The 23800-nt window shown below is 43.1% G+C and overlaps 1 protein-coding gene across 12 annotated transcripts in view; it reads right to left on the bottom strand.

Moving 5' to 3' along the window:
* The window catches only part of ANK3 (ankyrin 3), a 209477-nt gene that overhangs the window by 67339 nt on the left and 118338 nt on the right, over positions 1-23800 (bottom strand). For 7 of the 12 annotated variants that reach the window (XM_060274956.1, XM_060274959.1, XM_060274957.1 and 4 more), the window contains 5 exons: positions 22945-23043; positions 14862-14960; positions 14641-14739; positions 12838-12933; positions 10811-10883 (listed from right to left, as the gene is read on the bottom strand). In XM_060274956.1, coding sequence (XP_060130939.1) covers positions 10811-10883; positions 12838-12933; positions 14641-14739; positions 14862-14960; positions 22945-23043 — 466 coding nt within the window. Of the gene's footprint in view, positions 1-10557; positions 10621-10810; positions 10884-12837; positions 12934-14640; positions 14740-14861; positions 14961-22944; positions 23044-23800 lie in introns of all 12 variants that reach the window. The other 5 variants (XM_060274961.1, XM_060274954.1, XM_060274955.1 and 2 more) reach the window with 1 other exon arrangement.

Genomic DNA, 23800 nt, shown 5'->3' with positions numbered 1-23800 from the left:
ATGTTGCTGAAACCCACCCATTCTAGCCAGCATGGCCAATGGTCAGGGATGATGGGACCTGTAGCCCAACAACAGCTGGAGGGCCAGAGTGCCTACAAAGAGATAAGGAATACATGGGCGTTTCCTGCTTCCAAGAAAAGTGGTGGGGGTGCAGTCTATTTGGTGCTGTCACAGTCTGTTCTCCATACATTCAAACTACTGAATTCTACTCACACACCAATGTATACAAGGTTCCTCCTCACATGAAGGAGCTGTGCATGGTGTTTCAGAAGGCAAATATAACTCTTTCTAGTGAAATCTGAATGTGCAGACTTCAGGTGATGGAGCAGTGATGTGCACCAGCAGGATTTGCCCAGTCAGACCCACAGCTCCCTCCGCAACTTCCTTCAACAGGTGGAGGGGATGTGTGTATGAAGTCTACTAGTTCCCTCTTCCAGTGCAATGCCCCCAGTCTATTAAACCTTCATGTAAGGAAGCCAGTGGCATACAGAGAGCAGAGTGTGACGTTTCTGTGTGTTTGCCAAAGAGATGACTGGTGATGGGTTGGGAGGCTTGGGAGGCAACATAAGCTTAGATGTGGGCCTGAGTGTGTTTTAAAAAGTTTGAGGAAAAAACGAAAACATTATATGTTAATATTCCACAGTTCTTCCTTGTTAACTGAGTCCTCTAGGTTTAGATGTAACCATTGCATATCCCACATGTGTTTTATCATGGGTATAGGGGCAAAGTAATCCCTTCAATAGTTTAACTCAAAAAATGAAAATATAAAACCTGTATAATATTTGAATCAATAATAAAACACGTGGTGCGTTAACACAAACATAGATAAGAGCTACTTTGACAACTCTGTACTCGTATAAGTAAAGCATCAGTAGTATTTAACAGCAACTATCTCCCCTTGATGTTTTGATAAAACTCCTTTTATCACAATACTGCAGGTAACAAAAGCTGGCCCTTGAATTCAAAAGTAAAGCAGTGCAGCAATGGGAGGGTTAACGAACAGCAACACACTCCCACCAACTTCACCTTCACCCCATTATGTCACTGTCAGACCTACATTCCAATAGTGGGAAAGATATTATAAAACTGCCCCTTGAGGTTTTCAGGTTCCCTTTCCAACTCCCTTTTCAATTTACAGTACAACTCAATTCTACATGCAAAAAATTATCCCTTGTCCTCCCCTTGGATAAATATTTGGATTTCCTAAAAGTTGCACAACTGAAAATAAGCATTTCACAGAGCATTCCTGAAGCAGTATCTGCACCCCCAATGGTTATGCAGAATTTAGGTTAACTATTCCCTTGGCTTTTTAGGGGAGGGGGTAATGTTAAAAAGCAAACCACAAATGAGGCCCCACTTTAAAGCCACAAATCAGTTCTAAAAATACTCCCTTCAAGCTCTCTGCTGCCTTGCAATTGACCAAATAACAGATCGACTTTCTCCCTGCAACCTGGCAACAGAGCAATTATTTTAAGAAACAGTTTTGTAAAAGCTTAGAAGTCTTGTCAAGATATTTTCACAAGAGTACACAAAATCGGGGTGGGGGTGTGGGGGGAATGAACACCGCAGTAAATACTAAGGTAGAAAAGTTCTTACTGTTTTGGAAAGCCATTTTCACCAGCCTGGTCTATAAAACTTTTTTTCCCCCTGCCTGCCTCTTGATGTTTCCAAGAATTCCTATTAGTCCTATTAGTCCTTAAGCAGCGATTTATAGTTAATCTCCAAACCAGTATAAGAGCCTAATCTCTGTGGGTCATATTCACTTTCCACACACCAGCTGCGCTCTTCTTAACATCTTGATCTCTTCCAGCGCCTGCATTTTACGAAATGTGCGCCTTTGTCCTCTCGAACCTCGCAAAAAAAGAAAGAAAAACAAAACAACAAGCACCCGAATTTTCTTCCAAAATCCAATGTGCAACGAAACAAAAGTTTAAAGACGCAGGAATTGTCAGCTGCTGTTGGAGGTAAAGATCTCCTTTTAAAAAAAATACACCAACCAATCTACAGTGTCTTCTGATAGGATTGGAAACTCATCTGGCAAGCCTAGTCTAACAAGATGACTGAATGGTGACATACAGACAAGCGCTTGAGTTATTTGTATGTAAATAAGCGCACAGCTTGGGTGTCAGGTTCCCCCCCCCCCACTCCCTGTAATTTGATACTAACCGGTCTTGGTTAAACATGCAGGCACTGGGGTAGCCAGAAATCAAGCAAAAGCACATTATGTGGAAGGAAGGGGGGGAGGAGGACGGTGCTTTGCTAAAACTGTGTTAGTAAATAACTTTGCTGTTAGACAGGGGCGAGAGAGGAAAGCAGCTTAAGGAAGAGGAGGTGGAGGCGGATCTGAGCTTGAGCTTAAGGCTCGGAGGAAACGAACCCAAGCAGCATTTCTTTCCAGCTGTCTTCAGGTGGGGAGAAATGAAAGGGTTGCTTTTTGTCTCCTGAAACCAGGAGTCCGGTGAGTCTCCACCTTCAGCAACAAAGACGACTCTGTGTTTACACCCCGATTGCCAACGGAGGTTGTAAGAGAGGCAACACCCCCCACCCCACCCCACCCCACCCCCAACTCTGCGTGCGCACAAGAGTTGCGTTTCTGGCGAGACAGGAGGCCGGTTACTAGGGCTGGTCCTCGTCAATCATTAACATCGGCACCTTTCCCATTTCACGCAGCAATAAAAAGGGAGAGAACGCCAATCTGTCAGCGGGACGGAAGCCTCCGGAAGGTGTGCCGCGCGGTGGCATGGCTGGTTCAGCCAGGGGATTGCATAGTGCACCTCGCTAACAAAATGCGATACTTAACACATCTGGGACGTCTTGAATCTAGATGGGATGCTGAATGAAGCTGATTTGAAAATGCTACTGATTTTCGGCAACTCAGTATTGGCATCCTTGCAACTGGATTTAAGACACAGGCTTTGTATGTGCTAATGCTTTTTGAAATGTTGGGATTCATTTATTTTGTTAAAAAATATGGATTACTAGCCCACTTCATTCCGTAGCTTAGTATAAATTGCAATTTTTACACACACACACACACACACACACACACACACACAAACAAACTGTGCTTCATTTCAAATGTATGGAAGTATGTAAATTAAAGTTTGACCAATCAGACCACACTGCCTTGTGGGGGCAGTGACAAGGGAGGGAGGGAGAGAGGAAGAGAACTCCATACTGTAGTTCTATTTTAATCTACAGGTACAGCTCATCTTATGCTGATTTTATATATGTGATCTCAGCTTTATGTGGATCACAGTAAATTAAAAAAATAATAGGGGTAGGAGAGCAGGGGGGAAAGCCCAGGAAGGGCCACCTGAGATCTCACACAACCTTTCCAGAGCCCGGAAAGCAAGGTGAGGAGGAGTTTAAAAAGCTCTTTCTCAAGCAGAAAAACACTGAGTACAGAGCTTTTTAAGCCCCCCCCCCCTGCTTCCCAGACTCCGACTCCGAGAAGGACATGGGAGTCTTGTAGAGGCCTGGTGTGAACTTTCCAGAGCCTGGTAAGCTAAGTGGAGGGGGGAGGGCATAAAAAGCTCTCCGCTTTGTGTGAGGGGCAGCACCTGCACAGCACCAGCTTCACTGATGTAGGGATCGTCACACAGGGCTGTCCTGGGGGGTCGTTCTGGCTTCATGCAATTTTGTTTATATGCAACAGTAAGGAACATAACACCCACCCACCCTGTGTAAGATCAGATCTACCTGTATCGTAAACAATACACTGTGCTAATAAAAATACACAAATTCGTGTCATTCAGGTAGCCAACAGTGAGAACTGAAGAGATCCTCAAGATTTGAACCTGGATTGCAATACATCTTATTGGCTCTTCAAACGTCATGAAGCTCAGCCAATGAGCTCAAAAGAGATGTGCTGGAACTAGTTGATATCTCTTAGCTGACCTACTTCACTGGATGGTTGTGAGGAGGGGAAAAGGCGGGGGATGGTTTTGCTTGCCCTAAATGGCCTCAGCCTTGTATACCTGGAGTGCCTCCAACCCCCTTGTTCAGCCAGAAAGAAATGGGTACAGAAATGAGGTTAAGGAATCTGTAGAAAGCAAAGTCAATATTAGCAATTACATTGCGCTGTTTGCAGGGTATGGGAGCTCAGTCCTCCCTAAACACATCTCCCCATTCCCCCCTCTCCATGTGAATGTGGCTCACCATGGGCATAGCCAGGATTTTTGTTAGGAGGGGCCTTTTGTTGGGGGGGGGGAAGGTAGAACGTCAGTTTGCTGTGTATTTTTATTGATTTTTATTGAGTTAGGGGGGGACAACTGCCCCTCCCTGCCCCCCTGGCTGCGCCCATGCAGCTCACTGCTCCACACAGAAGAATAATGAAAAATGAACAAGATGCTGCTCTATCAAGTGCTTCTGTGTGGGCGCAGCAGGAATTAAGTGTTCTAATCCATTTTCTCCTCTTCTGCAAGAACTTGTGGAACAGAACTAGAGGAGCCAAGGAAGGGAAGAAAACACAATTAGGGCAATGCTCATTCATGTGCCCCACCCCCCACCCCATCTGGAAATGCAAAATTATGCTGCCTGGAACAGAGTTAAAAATAGAAAGGGAAGAATTGGGCTGTGATCCCACAGATCTGCTTCACATGCTCCTCTCTCCACACTTTCAATGTGTGTGTGTGTGTGTGTGTGTGTGTGTGTGTGGTCAGGTTTCTCCAATGCAAGGCAAAGAAGCTGCTTTTTCATGGTGGAGATTTGCACATTTCCTCCCTGTGCATGAGACTCAAAAGTGAGGAACGACAGAGAAAAAACACAAATCAGCCACTGTGTGGTATTCAAGTAATTCAGGGGAGATCCAATGAAATTATTGAATATGTCTGAGTTAGGCTCATTAATTTCAACAGATCTACTCTGAAATTATTCAAATACTTTGCATAATGACACCTTGACAAGTTGCAACCTAAAATTAAGCACACACCTGTATACTTGTACACACCCATTGTGTTTCTTGCTTCAAACTACTGGATAGTTAACAAATGTGGGACATTTTGGACTATGAAAAGCTTTGCTAAATACTGTTGCAGTACTTGGCAAAAAAGAAAGAAAGAAAAAAGAACCTGTTAAAGAGCAGAGGCTTATTTAAAACAAAGGTCTTTTCTTAACATGGTTGGATCTGAATGCAGAAAGGAAGGATGATTGACTGGAATTAAACAAGTAAACAAACCAGTCTGCTTAAGGGATTAATCTGTAAATTGTTTCCTGTTTCCTAAATGTGAAGAAGTTTCACCTCCTGTTTGCAGTTCAGCTGTTAGTATGAACATGATGAAGTGTTAAATGCTTGGGGAAGGAGATGGGATATCTCCTAATATTTACCACAGGGGCTTTTCTGTTTTGGTAGTGTGTCGAGCAAGTTGTTATTGCATGCACTAGCAGTGGGTTGTATCTAATGAAATTGTCCTATTAGCACAAGTGCTCATGCTTGCTCATCCCTTTTTTTATTCCCCAACCCCAGATCTGCTCCAGAGGATTAGGGGAACACCCTTCCCCAACAGATCTGGGGTGCATGTAGCGGGAAGAGAGGGAAGGGAAAATCCACTGCACAAGCGGAAGTCATTGTGCTAATGGGGAGACTTGGTTGGCTACAACCCAGAATGACTATGTCTTCTGAACGCTAACACACACACTACCAAAACCAAAGGAAATTACCGTACATGAACTCCTGAGCGTGGATGTCATTTCACATTTCATCTGTGGAACAAGTGGGTGACAAGGTTCATGGTGGACATGGCTATCCACAGCTACTAGCCATGAAAGCTATGCCCTACCTCTACTACCAGACTGCCCCTGAATACCAGTTGCTAGGGATCACAGTTGCTAGGAATTGTGTCCTGCTTGTGTGCTTCCCACAGGCACCTGGCTTGTCGCTGCGATAACATGAGGGACTAGATGGGCCATTGACCTGATTCAGCAGACTCTTCTTGTGTTCTCAAGATTCTCAGAGAGATTTAATATATATCTTGGATATATACAAATCACATTGTCTAAAAGCTGTGGTTTTTTGGGCGCATTTGTTGTAGCTGCTTTATTTGTTTACTACCTCATAATCAACACTGGGTGAAGCACTCATGCAGCCACACATTTCTTTTTAAGCAAAGGGATTTGTGCCTGTGGATGCTATGTGAACCATTTAGTTCTTTATCACAAGTATCACTGAGCATGTAGAACTGGAGAATTGGTCTGAGATGCATAGGCAGAATCATATATGATATGACCACCTAATGGTGTCCATTGTCTAGGTGGTTTACAATGTATATGACTACACAAAGCTTGTTGAAAGGCAGGTACAGTGGAAGGCCAGTCAATGCAGAGTCTAAAATTACCAGATTGTTTCTGGTACCTGAACACTTTAATAGCAACAAGTATATATATATCCTACCTCTCACTCCAAAGATGCTCAAGCTGGCTAACGAACAGCAATATGCACAGAATATTACAGAAGTGTGTACAATGTCTCTCTCATATTTTCCCCCTCTAACATTTTAACAAATCAGTTTCAGTTATTGAGACATTGGGAAGAAAAGGGGGGAAGAGGAGGCTGGGATGGGGAGATGGATGGGGCTGGTGTCCATTCTGAAGGTGGGGAAAGATGATGGTGTGTAGCCTGGTGTAAATTAATTTGTAGCCTGGGGGGATTACCGTGCCCCGCGCGGTGTGGACTGTCCCTGAGAATCGTAGACTGTCCCTGCGACAGGTGAGGGTGCTGATCCCTTATTTTCAAATCTGAAACTTGACAGCTATGTGCAGGAGCTGAAGGGCCATCACGGCCAGAGAAGGCGAGCAGCTCGCCCCGTCCCCTCCACCAGGACCCAGTGATGGCGGCTAAAGCGCGCGGGCATTCGTGCAGCCCCCCCGGGCAGTGTGGTGGCGCTGGGCGGCCCGCTGCCCATGAACCTGTTTGCGGCCTGGGAGGTGGGCGGCTCCGGCCCCAGCTGCGTCCCACAGTTAGTCCCGCCTTCTGTGTGCTCGCTCCGGCAGGCCCTGCCTCTCCGTCGAGGCTCCACCTTCCGCCGCACCAGCTGGGATGCTCACCCTCCGGGGGGTGTGGACGTAAACCACACCTCCTGGGGGGATCCCGGCTATGTCACCGCCAGCCAGCCAATCGGGTGGCTGGGGGCATGGCCGGGCCCCCGTGGCTTGGCTGCCCTCCCCTAGTTTTGATCCTGGGTACGCCCATGTACAGTGGTAGCTTGGTTTATGAACTTAATCCATTCCAGAAGTCCTTTCTTAAACCAAAGCGTTCTTAAACCAAGGCATGCTTTCCCATAGCAGTGGGGGACTCAGTTTACAAACGGAACACACTCAACAAGAAGCGAAACTTGTTCTTATTCCAAGGCAAACTTCACAAACCAAAACACCTACTTCCGAGTTTGCAGACCCCCACTGAAGGGGTCCTAATCCTTATTGCCCACCAGAGAGAGTAGCAGAAAGGCAGCAATGGTTGCTACTGCTCCACAGTTGTTCAATACATTGAAATCAGGACATTAGTTCCTTAGAATGTGGGCAATGTGTGGGCTTTTAAATTGTGTGTGTCAATACTTTGCAGTAGCAAGTACCATCAGTGTAATAATGGCTCAGAGCTCAAGCATTTGCTACATAATGTATTTGAATATATAAACAATGTTAAGCTTCACAAAGCATCACATTCAAGGCGCCTAATAAAATGTAATGAAAACACTATTTTGCCTTCCACCTTCCTCAAGCGGTTGGAAGCTCAGGCAAGACTTCCTTTAGAGAGGAGAACAGCAGAAGCCGAATCTTTATAACAATCTTATTTAAAAATCTGTAGACTGAGAAGATATTGTAGGAGTGTGGAAGCAAGAATATGGGCAGGTAAATACTAGTCCCTAAGCAGCATCCATCCATTACTCCAAACCCCAAATCAACCTGCTTCTTCTACCTTGCAAGTATATGTGACTCAAAGTACATTTCAAGGTGGATGTAAATAAACAGCAGTCAAATTTACCAAGCATCTCTGGTCTATTGCTAATTACAAAGCAGGACATAGAGAATGACATCTTTTTTTATAAGAGAGAGATATGTTTGCAACAATATACTGTACATCAATACACTACTCTTCCCCCCCCCCCTTAAAAGCAGTAATGAAAGCTCTTTTGTTTCAGGCCATATATCACCAGCCTTTTAAACCTGTATTTCCAGAACCTGCTGTATTGTTGACAGCAGGCACCAAATCTATATTCCAATATAGCCCCTGCTGACAGACATTTGTTATTTTTCTTCTTCTGCAATACAGTACTTTCATATCTACCACACTCATCAGTTTGTTTCACATTATAATATGCAATTTTTAAAATAAATAAATAAAAGCAACAGTAGCAAAAGAGAGTACCCCAAGAAGGTTATTAATGACAATTTGATTTAAAAAGTGAAGAAATAAATCCGGACAAAATCAGAGGGTTATCCTCAGTAATTGCAGTAATCATGAAAAGTATAATGTGCACGAAGGAGCCAATTGTTGCTTACAGAATTAATAAGGAAAGTTAGTGAAAGCAAAGTCAGCTGCATATACATGACCATGTACAATCAGGGCTTTTGATTAAGGAAGCCTACAATCACAGTGCAGTTGTCTTTTCGGATCCACCCTCTGACGCAAGTACATTGTGATCTGTCTGGAGAAAATTGCCACAGCTTATTGGCACAGCATACGTTTGGCATGCAGGAGGTCCCAGATTCAAATGCTGGCATCTCTAGGTAGAATCATGAGGAATTACAGATTTGGAAAGAACAGGGGCTTTGAGGGCCCCTGTTCAATACTGGATCTACATACAGAATCTGGCAGGTGACTGCTCAAGTTCTCTAGTGAAGGAGAACCTACCACCTCCTGAGGCAGGAAAAAGGTTCTTGGGAAGAGGGTCTGGGGGAAAACTTCTGCCTGACACTCTGTAAGGCTGTGGCAAAAGACAACCATCACGGATTAAGCAGACCAGTATTCTGACATGGTCTTAGAAGGCAGCTCCTTGTATCTTTGAAGGCAGTTCCTTTCATCCTTCCAGTCAATATGTTTCCAACCACTGTTACGTACCAGAAAAGGGACTCTTCCCTCTCCAGAGACTGGCCCATCCACATCTAGCATGTGACAAAAGTGTTAAATTCAAGCTTAAAATATAATCCCCATACACTCAGAAGTGGTTGCATTTGTACACACCTCTAAATCATGGTTTAGTGTGACATACACACAAGCTGCAGTGAGCCTTGGGTTCAGGTACTCCTAACTCCTCCTCCTGTGCAGTTGAGAGGAGCACAGAAGCTTTTACTTTTCTCCAGGTTTCCATATCATCTAAACCAAGCACTGTAATTAACACTAACTATGGTTCATTTCAACAAGCCAGCTTCAAAAAGAAAGAAAGAAAAGATCTGAAATCAGCTTGTTTGAAATTACCCATAGGTAATGTGAAGCTAAGTGGGACCCAGGTGGCGCTGTGGTTAAACCACTGAGCCTAGGGCTTGCTGATCAGAAGGTCAGCGGTTCGAATCCCTGTGATGGGGTGAGCTCTCGTTGCTTGGTCCCAGCTCCTGCCAACCTAGCAGTTCGAAAGCATGTCAAAATGCAAGTAGATAAATAGGAACCGCTACAGCGGGAAGGTAAACGGCGTTTCCATGTGCTGCTCTGGTTTGCCAGAAGCGGCTTTGTCATGCTGGCCACATGACCTGGAAGCTATACGCCGGCTCCCTCGGCCAATAATGCGAGATGAGCGCGCAACCCCAGAGTCGGTCACGACTGGACCTAATGGTCAGGGGTCCCTTTACCTTTACCTTTAATGTGAAGCTAACACTGAACTTAACAGTTTATCTTATGGTTTAAGATAAGTTTAACTTTATGGTTTAAGTTTATCTTATGACTGCGTCTTTAAAGTTGTTAATATTGTTTTATAGATTATTAATGCTGTATTGATACACAACCATTCTTTTATATGATTTACACTGTATTTGTGATGTTCTATTCAGTGCTATTTTCCTAGAAAAAGAAGTACTGGAACTCACCATGAACGCCTCCCTTGTTCTCTCATAATGGCAATGACTGCCACCTGAGAGGTGCTGGAACTGGTGGATTCCAGCTGAAAAAGGGCCCTGGTTCTATTATGTTCTGTCATGTTATTGTTATTTATTGTTTGTAAGCTGCTTTGGGATTCATTTGAATGAAAAGTGGCATAGAAATGTAATACGTTGAATCAATCAATCAAACCAAACCAAACCACAGTTTGTTGCACCAGATGACACAACAAACCGTAAACTAAAAGTGGGGGCAAAAGCTTTCGACTCCTCCTTCTGGAGAAGAGCGGAGGTTGATCCATGTTGTGCTAAAATGTAGCTTAGCCTGCTGTGTAAACACGGACAGTAAACGCGACACAAAGAGAAACAGACTACTGACAAGAAGAGGTCAGTCTATGTTGTTGGGCTTTTACCAGTTTGTCAAAAGCTCTGCAAAATGGTAGTGTATACGCAGCTTTGATTTGTCAAGTTAGAATAGAAAATGGAAATGCTGAAGAGCAGAGCCCACTGCAGTACAAAAAAAGTAAGAAATACCTTCTTCAACATCTGAAATATATTCACCATCACTGAGAATTTCAGGGGCATTCGCTTTACGAACTGCACAATTTAAGCGAACAAAATGTTAGGTCAATTATAAACGGCTGGGGTGGGAAACATACCCAATTTCAACAAAACAATTGAGTGTTATAATTTTAAGTCCCCTGCCCCCCCCTGCAAAAATGATTGAATAACAACATTTTAACATACATTTGTGCTGAGAAATAAGAAGCAGCTCCATTATACATACCCTCATCATCGGACATGTCCAAAACTTCATTCATTGTTTCCGGTACATTCATTTTATGCTTTTCTGTGACAGTCTGTTAAAGACAAAGAAACATCATTACAGACTAAAACTACTAGTAATCTTCACAAGAAATGACAATTTCAATAATATGTAATATTTTTTCAATGCCCACCCCTCAGTTGGGATGGGTGCTAATTTTTTGTTTGCAGTATCCATAGAACACCATTGGCATCAAAATGACAGCCCATATTCCCCCCCTTCAATCCTGATTTTCCCTTTCCAAAATAAGTCTGATTTTTTAAAACTCAGTTGTCAATGCCCCATTTGCAATTCCTCAACAACCCTCTTGCAATATTCAGCTTCCATCCAGAACTCATTCTACCCATTACTCATTGTGCTAGCAATTCTTACAACAATATTGTAATGTAGACTGGTATCTTTATCCAAGATACTTCAGCTATGCACTAGGGGCAAGACATATGGTTTGCATATCTGAGTTGAAGGATGAAGAGGCATTTTAAATGAGGCTTTGTTGTCTTAATTATTACAGTAGTGCTTTGCAGGGGTGGGACAAATAAAACCACAGAAGCTGTAATAAGGCTTTCGTATTTAAATTATTGGCGTCACGGAGATGTGTAAACAAACTTTCAATATAAAAGAGAGAAATCATTCCCAATGGTTTGAAAAGATTACTGTACTTTAGTTTTATATTGTGTTTGGTGATTCACTTTCTATGGTTTTAATCTTACTGTTAACCACACAGCTTAACCAATATATGCTATTGGGTGGTATACGAAACATGTCAATAGAAATAACAAATAATAATAAAAACAGGGGAAATACTGAATTGCTGCCTGCAGGGTGAGTTTTGGCTCAAATGCCTATATTGTAACACAGCACTTTTGCTTTTTGCGTGATAAACTGTGGGGGTTAAAAAAGAAAAGCTCCAGCTTCTCCCAGTAGCAGTTTTCCAGTTGCCAAATGCTTACTTTGAACTGGTTAAAAATACTCAACAACAAACATCAATTTATCTTTCCCTGGGTGGTCTATGTGATTTTTCACTTCCACAGCTGTTCCCACACTACCGGTAATTATTACTCGGTTAAAAAAATCCACAGGTGTGGCACATAGCTACAGTAAATAAAAAAACAAGAAAACCAAAACCCTCCAGTGATAAATTTCAGCTTCCATTCATTTACACTACATGATATCTACCAATCTGAAGTGAGTTTTAACTACTGTTTCCTTAACATTTGTGGGCAGGTTAGACTACATCGGCTATTTATTAAGCACTCATCCTGATTTGGCTGAGATTTGTAGCACAACGTTGCATCAAGCAATTTTCACCCCCCATGTTCTGGTACATTTTCCCCATCACTTTTCATATGGCAAAATAATAATAATAATAATAATAATAATAATAATAATAATAATAATCCTGATTTGGGGGTTTCTTGCACAAGAGCACACATCAGCTTTAATTGTGCAACCTGAATTTGCCTGTATGTGATAGAATCCCATCCCAAAATAGTGATACCTAAATCAGGGATGGGCAACTTGCTCAACAATGGAGACACCCCATTGGAAAGTTTTGCTGTTCCTATTTCAAACATAGTTCAATAAAGGTACGTATATTCCGGCGTATAAGACGACTGGGCGTATAAGACGACCCCCAACTTTTCCAGTTAAAATATAGTGTTTGGGATATACTCGCCGCATAAGAAATACGACCCGGCGTATAAGACGACCCCTGACTTTTGAGAAGATTTTCCTGGGTTAAAAAGTAGTCTTATACGCAGGAATATACAGTAAGTCCTTGAAACTTTATCTTCTTAGGGAGATGGCTGCAGGGAGTTTCAGGGCTATGACAGCCACTGCATCAAATAACTCTGAAGACATGTTGCCCAGCCCTGTTCTAAGTTGAGCAGCTGTATACTCTCTGACTGCACTAAATCAAATGTATCTCTGTAAAAGAAAAATTAAAAATCTGACATTACATTCACAGTTGAAAATATAGTCATACTCACAATCGTTGTCATGGTCTCTTCTGTTACCACCTTTAGAGTGTCAACGACTGAAATGTAGCCAAGTCGTTTGGCAATGGCAAGGGCAGTGTTCCCATTCTAAACAAAATGAAATGTTCATCAAAAAGATTCATGTTAACAGGATCTGCAGCTTAAGGGATAACCAGAAGTGCAGTTTGCTTATGCTCAGCAAACTGTCTAAAACCAGTTGTGAAATCCACTGGAAGAAGAGGCAAACAAAAAACTTGTGCTTCCCACAAAGCAAATGGTCCTCTGCTCAGATTTAGCTGGAACTGCAGACAGTTGGGTTCACAAAGTAAACCCAATGCTTAATTTGCAACTGTTACATACAAGTAACTCAGCAAGTAGGTGGCAAATTCAAACTGCAGAGCCAAGGGACACTCTGGATGCAATTCTTAGAGTACAAGGAAGTGGTTTCTCTCCCCAGCCATGCATTTCACAGTTCTTCCCCCTCCCCCAGCTGTTCACATCAGGATAGCTTTTAGTGTCCGATTTGTTATTGTTTGTGTACAGTACCCACCAGGGGGCGTTGACAGGGACCGGGATGTATTTACCCTATGCAAAGGTGTTTGAGGGGGGGGAAAATGCATGAAACGGTAATATTTGTTATTAAATATAATAAGTACAGGATACATATGCATTTTGGATAATGTTGCGTGAACACCATTAAAAAACCCAGCACTAGAAATGCTGCGAGTGCACAGTAAACAGGAGTGCAAACACAGCCTTAATGTGACGCAGAAGGTTATGAGCAAAACATTCTTTTCCAGGAGTCTCCAGAGGCTCCATCTACACTACAATGTCACAGCTTCCTACCAAAGAATCCTGGCTGCTTGGTGAGAGGACTGAAATCTCCCAGGCCCCTACATAAAACTACAATGTCCAGAGTTCCCTGGGAAGAATGAATGATTGCTGAATGGGTTTCTGCTTGTAGCATACATATGCCCCGGGTTTCACCAGACACCACACTTTCATCACAGAGATTAGGCAAGGACCATAATGACTGAGGGCCACGTCATGTAGTGACTGTGTTTGCCTTGGCTACCCCAGTAGCTCACTCCTGGGTCCCTGCAGAACCAATGCATGCTTGTAATCATGCAATGTGCATCAGGATTCCCTGGCGACTACCTTTATTTTTCTCTGCATGAAGTTGCAGAGAAATCCTCTTGGTGCTTATGAGCATTATATATGAATTTGCATGGGGTTGCACAGCTACTAAGAAGAGTTTGGATTTGATATCCCACTTTATCACTACCCAAAGGAGTCACAAAGCGGCTAACAATCTTCTCCCCCCCCCCAACAAACACTCTGTGAGGTGAGTGAGGCTGAGAGACTTCAGAGAAGTGTGATTAGCCCAAGGTCACCCAACAGCTGCATGTGGAGGAGCGGGGAAGCGAACCTGGTTCACCAGATTATGAGTCTACTGCTCTTAACCACTATACCACACTGGCTCTCAAAAGCTAAAGGTTGCTTTCTCTGAATACAAGGGTGGATCAGGGTCTACCATGGATCCAATGGCCCCAAGATCCTCTCAGCTATGCTGGTGTAGAAAAACACAAAGGAATGTCCCTGCCAGATAACGCTCCAGTAGCGCTTTATCAGTTATTCCACTCCTCCTAGCTGAGATATAGAATTACTGTGCCCCGTACCATTCTATTCCCATTTTCCCCCTCACTGCGCTTCTATAAAACCAATGTAATTCCTACAAAAGCAGAGCAGCAGCAGCAGCTACCAAAGGGAATAGACTAGAAAAGCCGAGTGTCATCTCTTTTACATCTCTCTTACCACAGTGAGTTCATTGGGTGATGCGCCATTCTGGAGCAGGACATTGATTATATGGGTGTGTCCCTGTTGAGCTGCTTGGTGCAGAGGGGTGTAACCATTCTAAATAGGAGACAAAGCAGAAAAAAGCCCACAAAGAACGGCGCTGGAGACTCCATACACACAACCAAGGAAGGAAACAAAGGGGTGGGAGGGAAGGGTATGAGAGAAGAGTGGAATCTCACCTTTGTTTTGGCATTAACTTTTGCAAACTGCTGCAGGAGAAAATTAACTATCTTTATGTTTCCATAATGGCAGCCAACATGTAACGGGGTATACCCCATCTGGAAGTAAAACACACACAAAAGAAACAGGGAGGCAGAAAGAGGAATTAATAGGTGTTTTGAAAATGTAACGTGATGCATTTGTTTGCAATAGACTCCCATCCCCAATCCAGCTCTAGAGGCAAGGTGAGAAAGACTATGGAACACAGCTCTTGTGGAGAAACTAACAGAGCACTAAGGAACACAAAGACTGAAGACAATTTTGAAACTATGGTTTACACATATTCAAGACACATATTCTCTCCTTGCCACCAGCTACCCACAGCTCACTCTGGGATAAGATTGAGATTAGAAGACACTGAACTGCTATAATCAACACTAAACTGTTGTAAAAACGTGCTTAATGTTTGATTGTATCATTTAAATCATATATAGTCATACCTCTAGTTACGTTCACTGTGGGTTGTGTACATCACGGGTTACGAACTCGCCGAACCCAGAAGCGCCAGAACAGGTTACTTCCGGGTTTGGCGATTCGCGCATGCGCAGATAGCGCTGAGTCGAGCGGCAAGCATGCGCAGATTCGGCGCTTCAGGTTCCGTACTGCTCTGGATGCGAACAGGACTCCAGAACAGATCCCGTTCGCATCCAGAGATACCATTGTATGCATGGAATGTTTATTGGGGTGGTGTATAGGGATTGTTTGCTATAAGTATTTTTGAGAAACTGGAAAATACACTTAAAATTGTTTTTTAAAAAAACAAAATGTATTTTAAAACTATTTTTGGTCCTTTAAAATTGTATTTTCCCACAAATTGCACCAGAATATAGATGGGCATTTGAATGCAAATACCACCTGATCTAAGTAAATACATGTATGGAAGCCTTAACTGGACAGAGAAAATATGAACATCACAGGGTCCTTGATGACATGGACAAAGCCAAATCAAGTAAATAATTAAAAAAAATAACTGAGGTTCTGCCCCCCCAACATGAAGCCTCCCCCCTAACATAAATCCTGGCTACACCCATGTTCGATGGGCCTTTAATTTGTTTTCATTTCTTCCTACACAGCTAGACATTTGCCTTGCATAATGAAAAGGAGTGGCACATGAAGAAAAGCCAGAGTCTGCCTTGTTTTGTTTTTTAATTTTCATTTTAAAGTTTGTTTTTTAAAAAAAGCATTTTGCTTTTGTTTTCACCTTCATTCATTGCCAACTGTCCAGCAAGACATGTACACATAATCGTTTTTGAGATGCCTGCCAATTTAAAAACCAAAACCAAAATTCAATGCAACATACTAATCAATAAAGCACGGATGTTAAAATAACATTTCGTCAAGACAAGAAAAAACAAAAAAAGCAGCAGGAGTCATAAGAACTCATTAAGACCAATTAATATATCAATTATAATAATCGAGATCTGAAACTGTCAGGACAAATGTTTCCTGAAAGCTAACCATTTTAATGGGACATAGGAATGAGTAAAGGCAAGACATTTGGCACATCTCCCAGAGCTGTGCCTTCAATAGGTGAGGAGTCACAACAAAGAAAGGCCTGCTGAGCATTGCGCACTCTTACAGATCCCTCCTCGCTCACTGACAGTGTTGTGTATTAGGTAGACTTCAGGACTTCATACAGGGAGGCCCATGTTCAAAACCCCGAGATCTTTGGAACAAGTGTGAGAAACAAGGACAGGGCTTTCATATAATAAGGGGTAGGTCTGATGTCAACCACCAAAGTGGGACACTGAATTCTTAGTGTGGGTCTTCTGAACACTATAAAACAGTAGTACCACACTAATTGACTGTAAAAAGCAGACTACTCCTTTTCTGAACAGTCAATACTACCATTACTGCACACCACAAGGATCTGAATGATCTACTCTGTGATATGGCTGGGTACAAGGTTAGTCTTCTGTTCAGGTATTCATCCCATCAATATTTTGCACACAAGTATGTGTAACAATGGGACGCAGGTGGTGCTGTGGGTTAAACCACAGAGCCTAGGGCTTGCTGATCAGAAGGTCGGTGGTTTGAATCCCTGCGACGGGGTGAGCTCCCGTTGCTCGGTCCCAGCTCCTGCCAACCTAGCAGTTCGAAAGCACGTCAAAGTGCAAGTAGATAAATAGGTACTGCTCCGGTGGGGAGGTAAATGGCGCTTCCGTGTGCTGCTCTGGTTAGCCAGAAGCAGCTTTGTCATGCTGGCCACATGACCTGGAAGCTGTACGCCGGCTCCCTTGGCCAGTAACGTGAGATGAGCGCCACAACCCAGAGTCGGTCATGAGTGGACCTAATGGTCAGGGGTCCCTTTATCTTTACCTATGTCTAACAAAACCCCAACTGTTCATGCATTTTTTAAAAATGAAAAGCAGCCAGGGAAGGAACAGCAGAAGGTGTGTCTATGTTGTAATTAAACCTTTCCCTGCCAGCCATTTTACTACTAAAAAAATTACTAGATGCACCAGATGCACTTGTAGAATCAGAAATAGAGTTCCCTTTGGAGGAAACGTAGAGGGGAGCAGGGAGAAAATTGTCTTCTTTGATTGCTGAAAACTGTAGCCTCCCAAGGTTGTTTCTCATTTAGAATAAGGTTCTTGCATATAGCAGGTAGCCTGACCCTTACAGCTGTGAAAATGGGTGCACTGGAGTAGAAACGGTAGATGGTAGCTCTAGGATGTGGCATGGGAACAAGCTTAAAGTTGATTACTGATCACCTTTAATCAGCAACAGGAGTGGGTGGGGGCTGCACTAACAAGGGGTACTGCAGAATCAGTGTACTCATGTTGCATGGGGCCCAGCCCCTCTGCCCTTGTTCTCCTCCACCCCCTGGATTTTTCTGGTCAGTGTATTTGGGGCATGTGAACACCCATTTTGTGCTGAGCACCCAAGAAGGATGAACAGACCTTATGAGAGATTCATGCTGCCTTTTCCGCTTTTCCAGGTGCACCACAGAAAATTCCTACACACTCTCTGAAAGATCCATGTGGCGGCTGCTGGTCTGTCATTGCTCCTATACATACCCAGGACACTGCGTCATGATGCAGTCATTAAATGATTCATGTGTGAACCAGTCCTCAGACTGTTGCTGTCATGTGCAATGCTCAACCCTCTCTTTCTTCTGACAGTAAGCAGATTCCTGCTTTCCTAGCAGCAGCAGCAGCAGCCAGGGACTGTCAGTCATGGCTGTGTAGGAAGGACTTTGCACAGAACAAAACTGTTGTCAGACGGCAGGAACAGTACAGTTTGAATGCTGATCTCACTACAGTGTGGGTGGGTCTATTAAAAGCAACATACCAGCACAAGGCTGTTGGACATGCAGAGGCCTAGAAAGAGGGCTGAACTATGTCTGATTAGCCAGTGTGCACATAGAGTTGAAGGCAGAGGAGGAAGAGGCACTGAGGAGTGAGACCAACCTGACACTAAAGTAAACCTAGCTAGGACTACAGTACATGAGCCTTTGCTTCCCCTTTGTGGTACTCCAGTTATTATGCATTTAGTTATGCATTGGAAACCACAAACGAACAGGGATAAAATTTGCAATAAAAGATAAAGAGTTTATGCTGTTATTCACCAATGCTATAGTTTCCATCTCTTTGTTCTCTGCTTAAGTTTATCTTGATATAATCAAGATTGTTAACAGTTTTGGCAAGGAGTCTGTTTGGATATCCCCAGGAGCTTTCATGGTGACAGGCACCAGCAGATAATCCTTAAAAGCCATTATCTCTTCCTGCCTCATCAGCCTGCATCAAGATAACATTAATCTTTCCTTTCTTAAGAAACTTGCTTACTTAGTGGAGTTGAACTCAGAATGCATGTCTGAGACAGTTCACAAGAAGGTCAGTGTAATTGATTATTATTTTTTCCAAAGCAGAGAGGTGCATCAAATATACAAACCTTCATAATCACACCTTAATTTGGGATCACCAAATGCTACTCATCAAAAATAAACATCAGTGTAATGCTGTAGTTTCAGTCCGTTTCGCTAAAGCTCTGTGTAATTTATCCTCTTGGTTTCCTGCATTGTGCCTGTGGCTCTCTAGGTCCCTGCTTTGAAATGGATATTTCAGTGTGCATGTGTGTGTGTACTTTGGAAAAGGTGAGCACTGCAGTGCTTTCTCTTAGCACATTGAACGCTTTGGGGCGTAAGAGTGAAGTGCACCTCAATTTTAATTCGAATGCACTTCAGCAAGCAAAAGTTTGGGAAACACTGGTCTAAAGACTGAAGTATGGTTGTGATTTTGTTGTTGTTATTATCATCATTATCATTTATTAAATTTGTAGATCTCAGGGCAGTTCACAGAATTAAATTACAACATAAAAAACTCTTATTACTCATAATTAAAAGGCAAAGAGGTAAGCTCACTGAAGAGCAGAAGGACGGCATCACAACTTCATCTCTCTCCTTCAAGGGTTCAGGTTGCCTCCCTGAGAGCGAAACTGGCACCTGCTAACTGAAGAGCAAAGCTATGCAGTCCTATTCTGAACTCTGACCCTTCTGCTAAAGGCTGAAGCAGCAGGAGAGGGCTACCTTAGAAGATATACTCCAAAGCTTCCTCGTGGCCACATCCATGTCATCCTACATCAGAAGCCATCTGATGAAGAATGGCCATAATAAGCTAATGAATGCTGACAATATAGTCTATACTCCGTGGATGTTCTAGGATGAAGTTAATGCAGAGTAATCAAAAGTCTACCAAACAGACCGGCATCCGCAATTGTTATACTATGTCAAAACAGTAAGATAAACAGCCAATTCCAGGCTGCCTGCTCAGTCGGTAGAGAAGTAAAGAAGATAGCCTTTGACTACATGTACTTTGTTGCCAAATTGCTTTACGTTCAAGAGGCACTTCTGTTTAAACTAATTTCTTGATTTCCTTAAAGCAGATGTGCACCCTGTGAAGTTCTTGAGGAAGATGCCAGCTGGCAGATTTTCCCCATTACACAGCCAAAGAAGAGTATGTAGTAGTTTGGGCAATTCTCTCCCCGCACCCCACCCATTATGTTTTGAGTATGCTTAGTCAGTATTCTTTAAAGCAGGGGAAAATAACATGGTGCCCTACAGATGTTGTTGCACTCCAACTCCCCTTAGCCCCAGCCAGCATGGGCATTGGGTCGAGATGAGGGGATCTGTAGTCCTGCAACATCTGGAGGACAATAGGTCTTTTATTCCAATGCAAATAGCAGATACCAGACCCCCAGTCTGAATTTGGGCCACCAATGGGTGCAAATCATTAAAGACACTTCAGTCCTGATCTGGATATGGGCCCAATACCTGCTATTCACTTTTTAATAATAATAATAATAATAATAATAATAATAATAATAATAATCACTTTTTTAAAGTTATTCAAACCATTTCTACTTTCATGGTCCCAAGATCTACCTGCAGCTAAGTTCAAGAGCCATAAATAATATTGCATGTGCCCATCAACACGTCTAGGCTGCAAACACAGGATAGATTTAATTATCACTTGTCCCCAAGCAACTCTGACTATTCTAATTCTCTGGCAGACACTTATCAGCATTTCCAGTTTGTTAAACTGACTACACAGAGGCTGCACCAGTAAAAGATTCTAAGTCTTCATTGCTTCATTCCATCCCAAGCAAACAGTTCCAAAATTCTATGGAAAAATAAACACCAGTGTTGCACAAAAACATGCAATAAAAATAGCACAAGGTATTTAAGCAGTGTCCTATACTTTGAGAAGGTATTAAAAATCCAAACAACTTGAGATAAGATGTTGCTTGCTCTGTAGGTTGATCCTCAAGCTGTTTTTGCTGCTGCAGTCAGATACTAAGGCCCAAATATGAGCATTAAACAAGCAAACAGTGACATCCAAGCCTCTAATTAAGCTACAGGCACTTCTGGTTTCAGAGACCATAAACCTGAAATAGCTGCCCTTCCTTTATGTGTTTTACTGAACACATATAGTGCAGAAAAGGAGGGAGGGAAGAGAGGGGAGCTTTGCCAAGTTCTTGTTTCAGGAAGCCTGAACAGACAAATTCCTTCACCATTAAGGTTCTGCACAGAACCTACCAGAAAACAAAAATGCCATTAAGGGGATTCATTTATTTCTTCATGTGGTTCTTGCAAGAACAACACCCAAAGTGGTGTAAAATGACAGAAATCAAACAATAACACAATCACTAAATTCTTTAAAAAACCGCAACAATATAAAAAGAATATACAAACCAGATTAAAACATTTAATCCACCTTTAGGAGATTTTAAAATGAAGTATGATCAATTAATCTATAAATTTAAAATATTATTTTCATATTACCAATGCCTCAATATAGGCACCTTTTTGAAATATTGAAGGAATTGCGGGTTAAATGACCACTACGGTGAAAATTGCTGGTGATTCCTAGAAGGAACGGTGGCCTTTAATATTTCACATTCTTCTCCAAATGCCACTTATAACTCCAGAATGAAAATAACCTTTACAAACCCACAACTGTGACCTTAGTTTACTGCCTCAAAGCTCGAAATGTATCCCCACCAAATATGGCCTTATGGCTCAATCCTATCTCCCACCTATTCAGAAGGCAGGCTTGTTGAATGTATGATTTCTACCTTAGCCAATTTCCCCACCTATTAAACCAATTACAGGCTTCATCCTACATATATCACAAAAGATGGGGAGGGTTGACCCAAGATAGTTCTCATCCCAAAATGGACCATGACAACTTACATGTGGCTAAACATGAAGTTAACTGGCATAGCTAGGTTATTTTTGTTCTCTCTCTCTCTCCCTGCATCCATGAATTTTGCTACTGCAGGCTAATAGCAATGTCATTGAGTTTTATGAGTCAATAATTGGCTTCCTAACCTTTGATAAGAGTACAAGGGCAGGTAATTATTACTGTAGCGTGCATTCCCCCCCCCCCCCAGCCATAGCCAAGAGTCTGACAACTCTTTCATTAGAATGTCAGTCTTGCCAGGTCTGGCGCTGCTGTCTGCTAAAATGTCAGGAGACAGGTCCCTGGTCCCTCTCTAAACAGCAGGGCTGTGAGACCACACATGCTGCTCGCCGCGGATGGCCAGTCTGTCTACGCAGCATCCGGCAAGACACATTTTTTGCATCTTCAACAGAAAAAGGAAGAGAAAAACGCTTGCAGGATGGCGTGAGAATCAACAAAAGGGAGACACAAGGTTTATTCCTGTGGTGTGTTGTGAGAACTGATCATGATGCTTGTGGCACATCCGAGCTTTATCTTCCTGTTTCCTACCCCCCCCCTGCTTCATTTCTGCTTCTGTTTGTTTTTATTTTATTATTATTTCATTTGATGTCCTCTAGTCTGGGTCACTGAAGGTGACAGATGAAGATGACAGATGGTTAATGAAGGGCCCTCTGTGAGAGTCGGGGAAGGGAAGATCTCTCAGGGTGAGTGGGTGGCAGAAGAAAGGGAAGCTCCCAGGTGAGAGCTGGGAGGGTCCATCCAGGGGCATTGCATCTTTTGCCGGCACCTGGGGTACACGAGTACACTCACAGTTGTGGTGGGGGGAGGGTGGACACAATTTGCAGCAACAACCCAGCCCTTGCTGAAGCTGCAGGATGGGTGTGGGGCATGGGGGGGGGCTCACAGGGGCACACTTGCTGCCTGCCCACCTGTGCAAGGGGGAAGCCCAGCCGACCCAAGAGGCCCTTGGTGAGTGCATCCCAACACTTGCCTGGTGACTATTCAGTGAGGGGGCCGTGGATGCAATGGCAAGGCAAGGCTGGGCCCCAGGGCCCAGAGTCCCCTGGCAGCATGCAGGGCAGGACGGAGATCCCTCCATGGGGGTGCCCTCAAAATCATGTGCCCGGGCCTACGGTCCCCAAACTATCCTCCTGTTTCCACCCCTTTTGTGTGAGACAAGGATAAAGATCTAACTCTGAGAGAGGTTTTTTCTTTCTTTCTCAGTTTTCTTTCTATTAACTTTAATAAAAAGCTTCAATAAAAGTTTATTGGGGGTGGGTCTCAAAAATTCACTTTGTTTTCCTTCATTTTCTTTTCCTATGGGAGTATTTAAAGACCTGACATCTCAAAGAAAGCATACCTTGGTGGGTGCATCCACGACAGCACCTTGGTTAACGAGGACCTCGGCCACGTTGACTCGGTCTTCTTGTGCAGCCAGGTGGAGTGGAGTCAAGCCACTCTGTAAATCAGACACAGCAAATTAATTTCTTACAGAAGGGACTCTTGGCATCACAGAATCATAGGTCTGCAGAGTTGGAAGGGACCACGAGGATCATCTAGTCCAACCCCCTGCAATCAAATTCTGATGTGCAACAGGGCTTTTGGGCTTTCCCTGCGCTATGTCCCTGTGATAAGCCAACACTTTAGAGGAGATGGAACCTTGGTTTTTGAACGTCTCCTTTGACGAATGTTTCGGAACTCGAATGCCGAAAACCCGGAAGTAACTGCTTTGGTTTTCGAACACTTTTGGAAGTCGAACATGCCGTGCGGCTTCCGTTTTGAGTTTCCCTATTGTATTGAGGCTTCCGTATTGAGTTTTCGGTTTCTAACATTTCAGAACTCGAACAGTCTTCCGGAACAGATTGCATTCGAAAACTGAGGTTCCACTGTATTAAACATGCCCTATTACAGGTTACAGTAAGAAATGAGCAGATTCACATCAGTGTACTAGTCACCATTATTTCATAAAAGGAATGTTATTTTTGCATACCGTTGGAACAAAATGCACTACGACACACTAAAAACCTCAAAGTTTATTTCTTTTCACCATTTAACCTGTTATGTAGGAGGCTAGTCAAGAACATCGCAATTCATGTCCAGAGTCTTGCAGCTAGCCACAACCTAGCGTATAGAAAAGTGCTTTCTGAATGTTCAAAGATTAGATTTGTTCCCTCATCAACTAAGCAGTGCTGGTCACTTTTAAGATCTGGTACTTT

The sequence above is a fragment of the Zootoca vivipara genome, chromosome 5 (genome assembly GCF_963506605.1).
Source record: "Zootoca vivipara chromosome 5, rZooViv1.1, whole genome shotgun sequence".
NCBI lineage: Eukaryota > Metazoa > Chordata > Lepidosauria > Squamata > Lacertidae > Zootoca > Zootoca vivipara.
The sequence above is the reverse complement of the archived record's forward strand: the minus strand, read 5'-3'. Positions and strand labels throughout refer to the sequence as shown.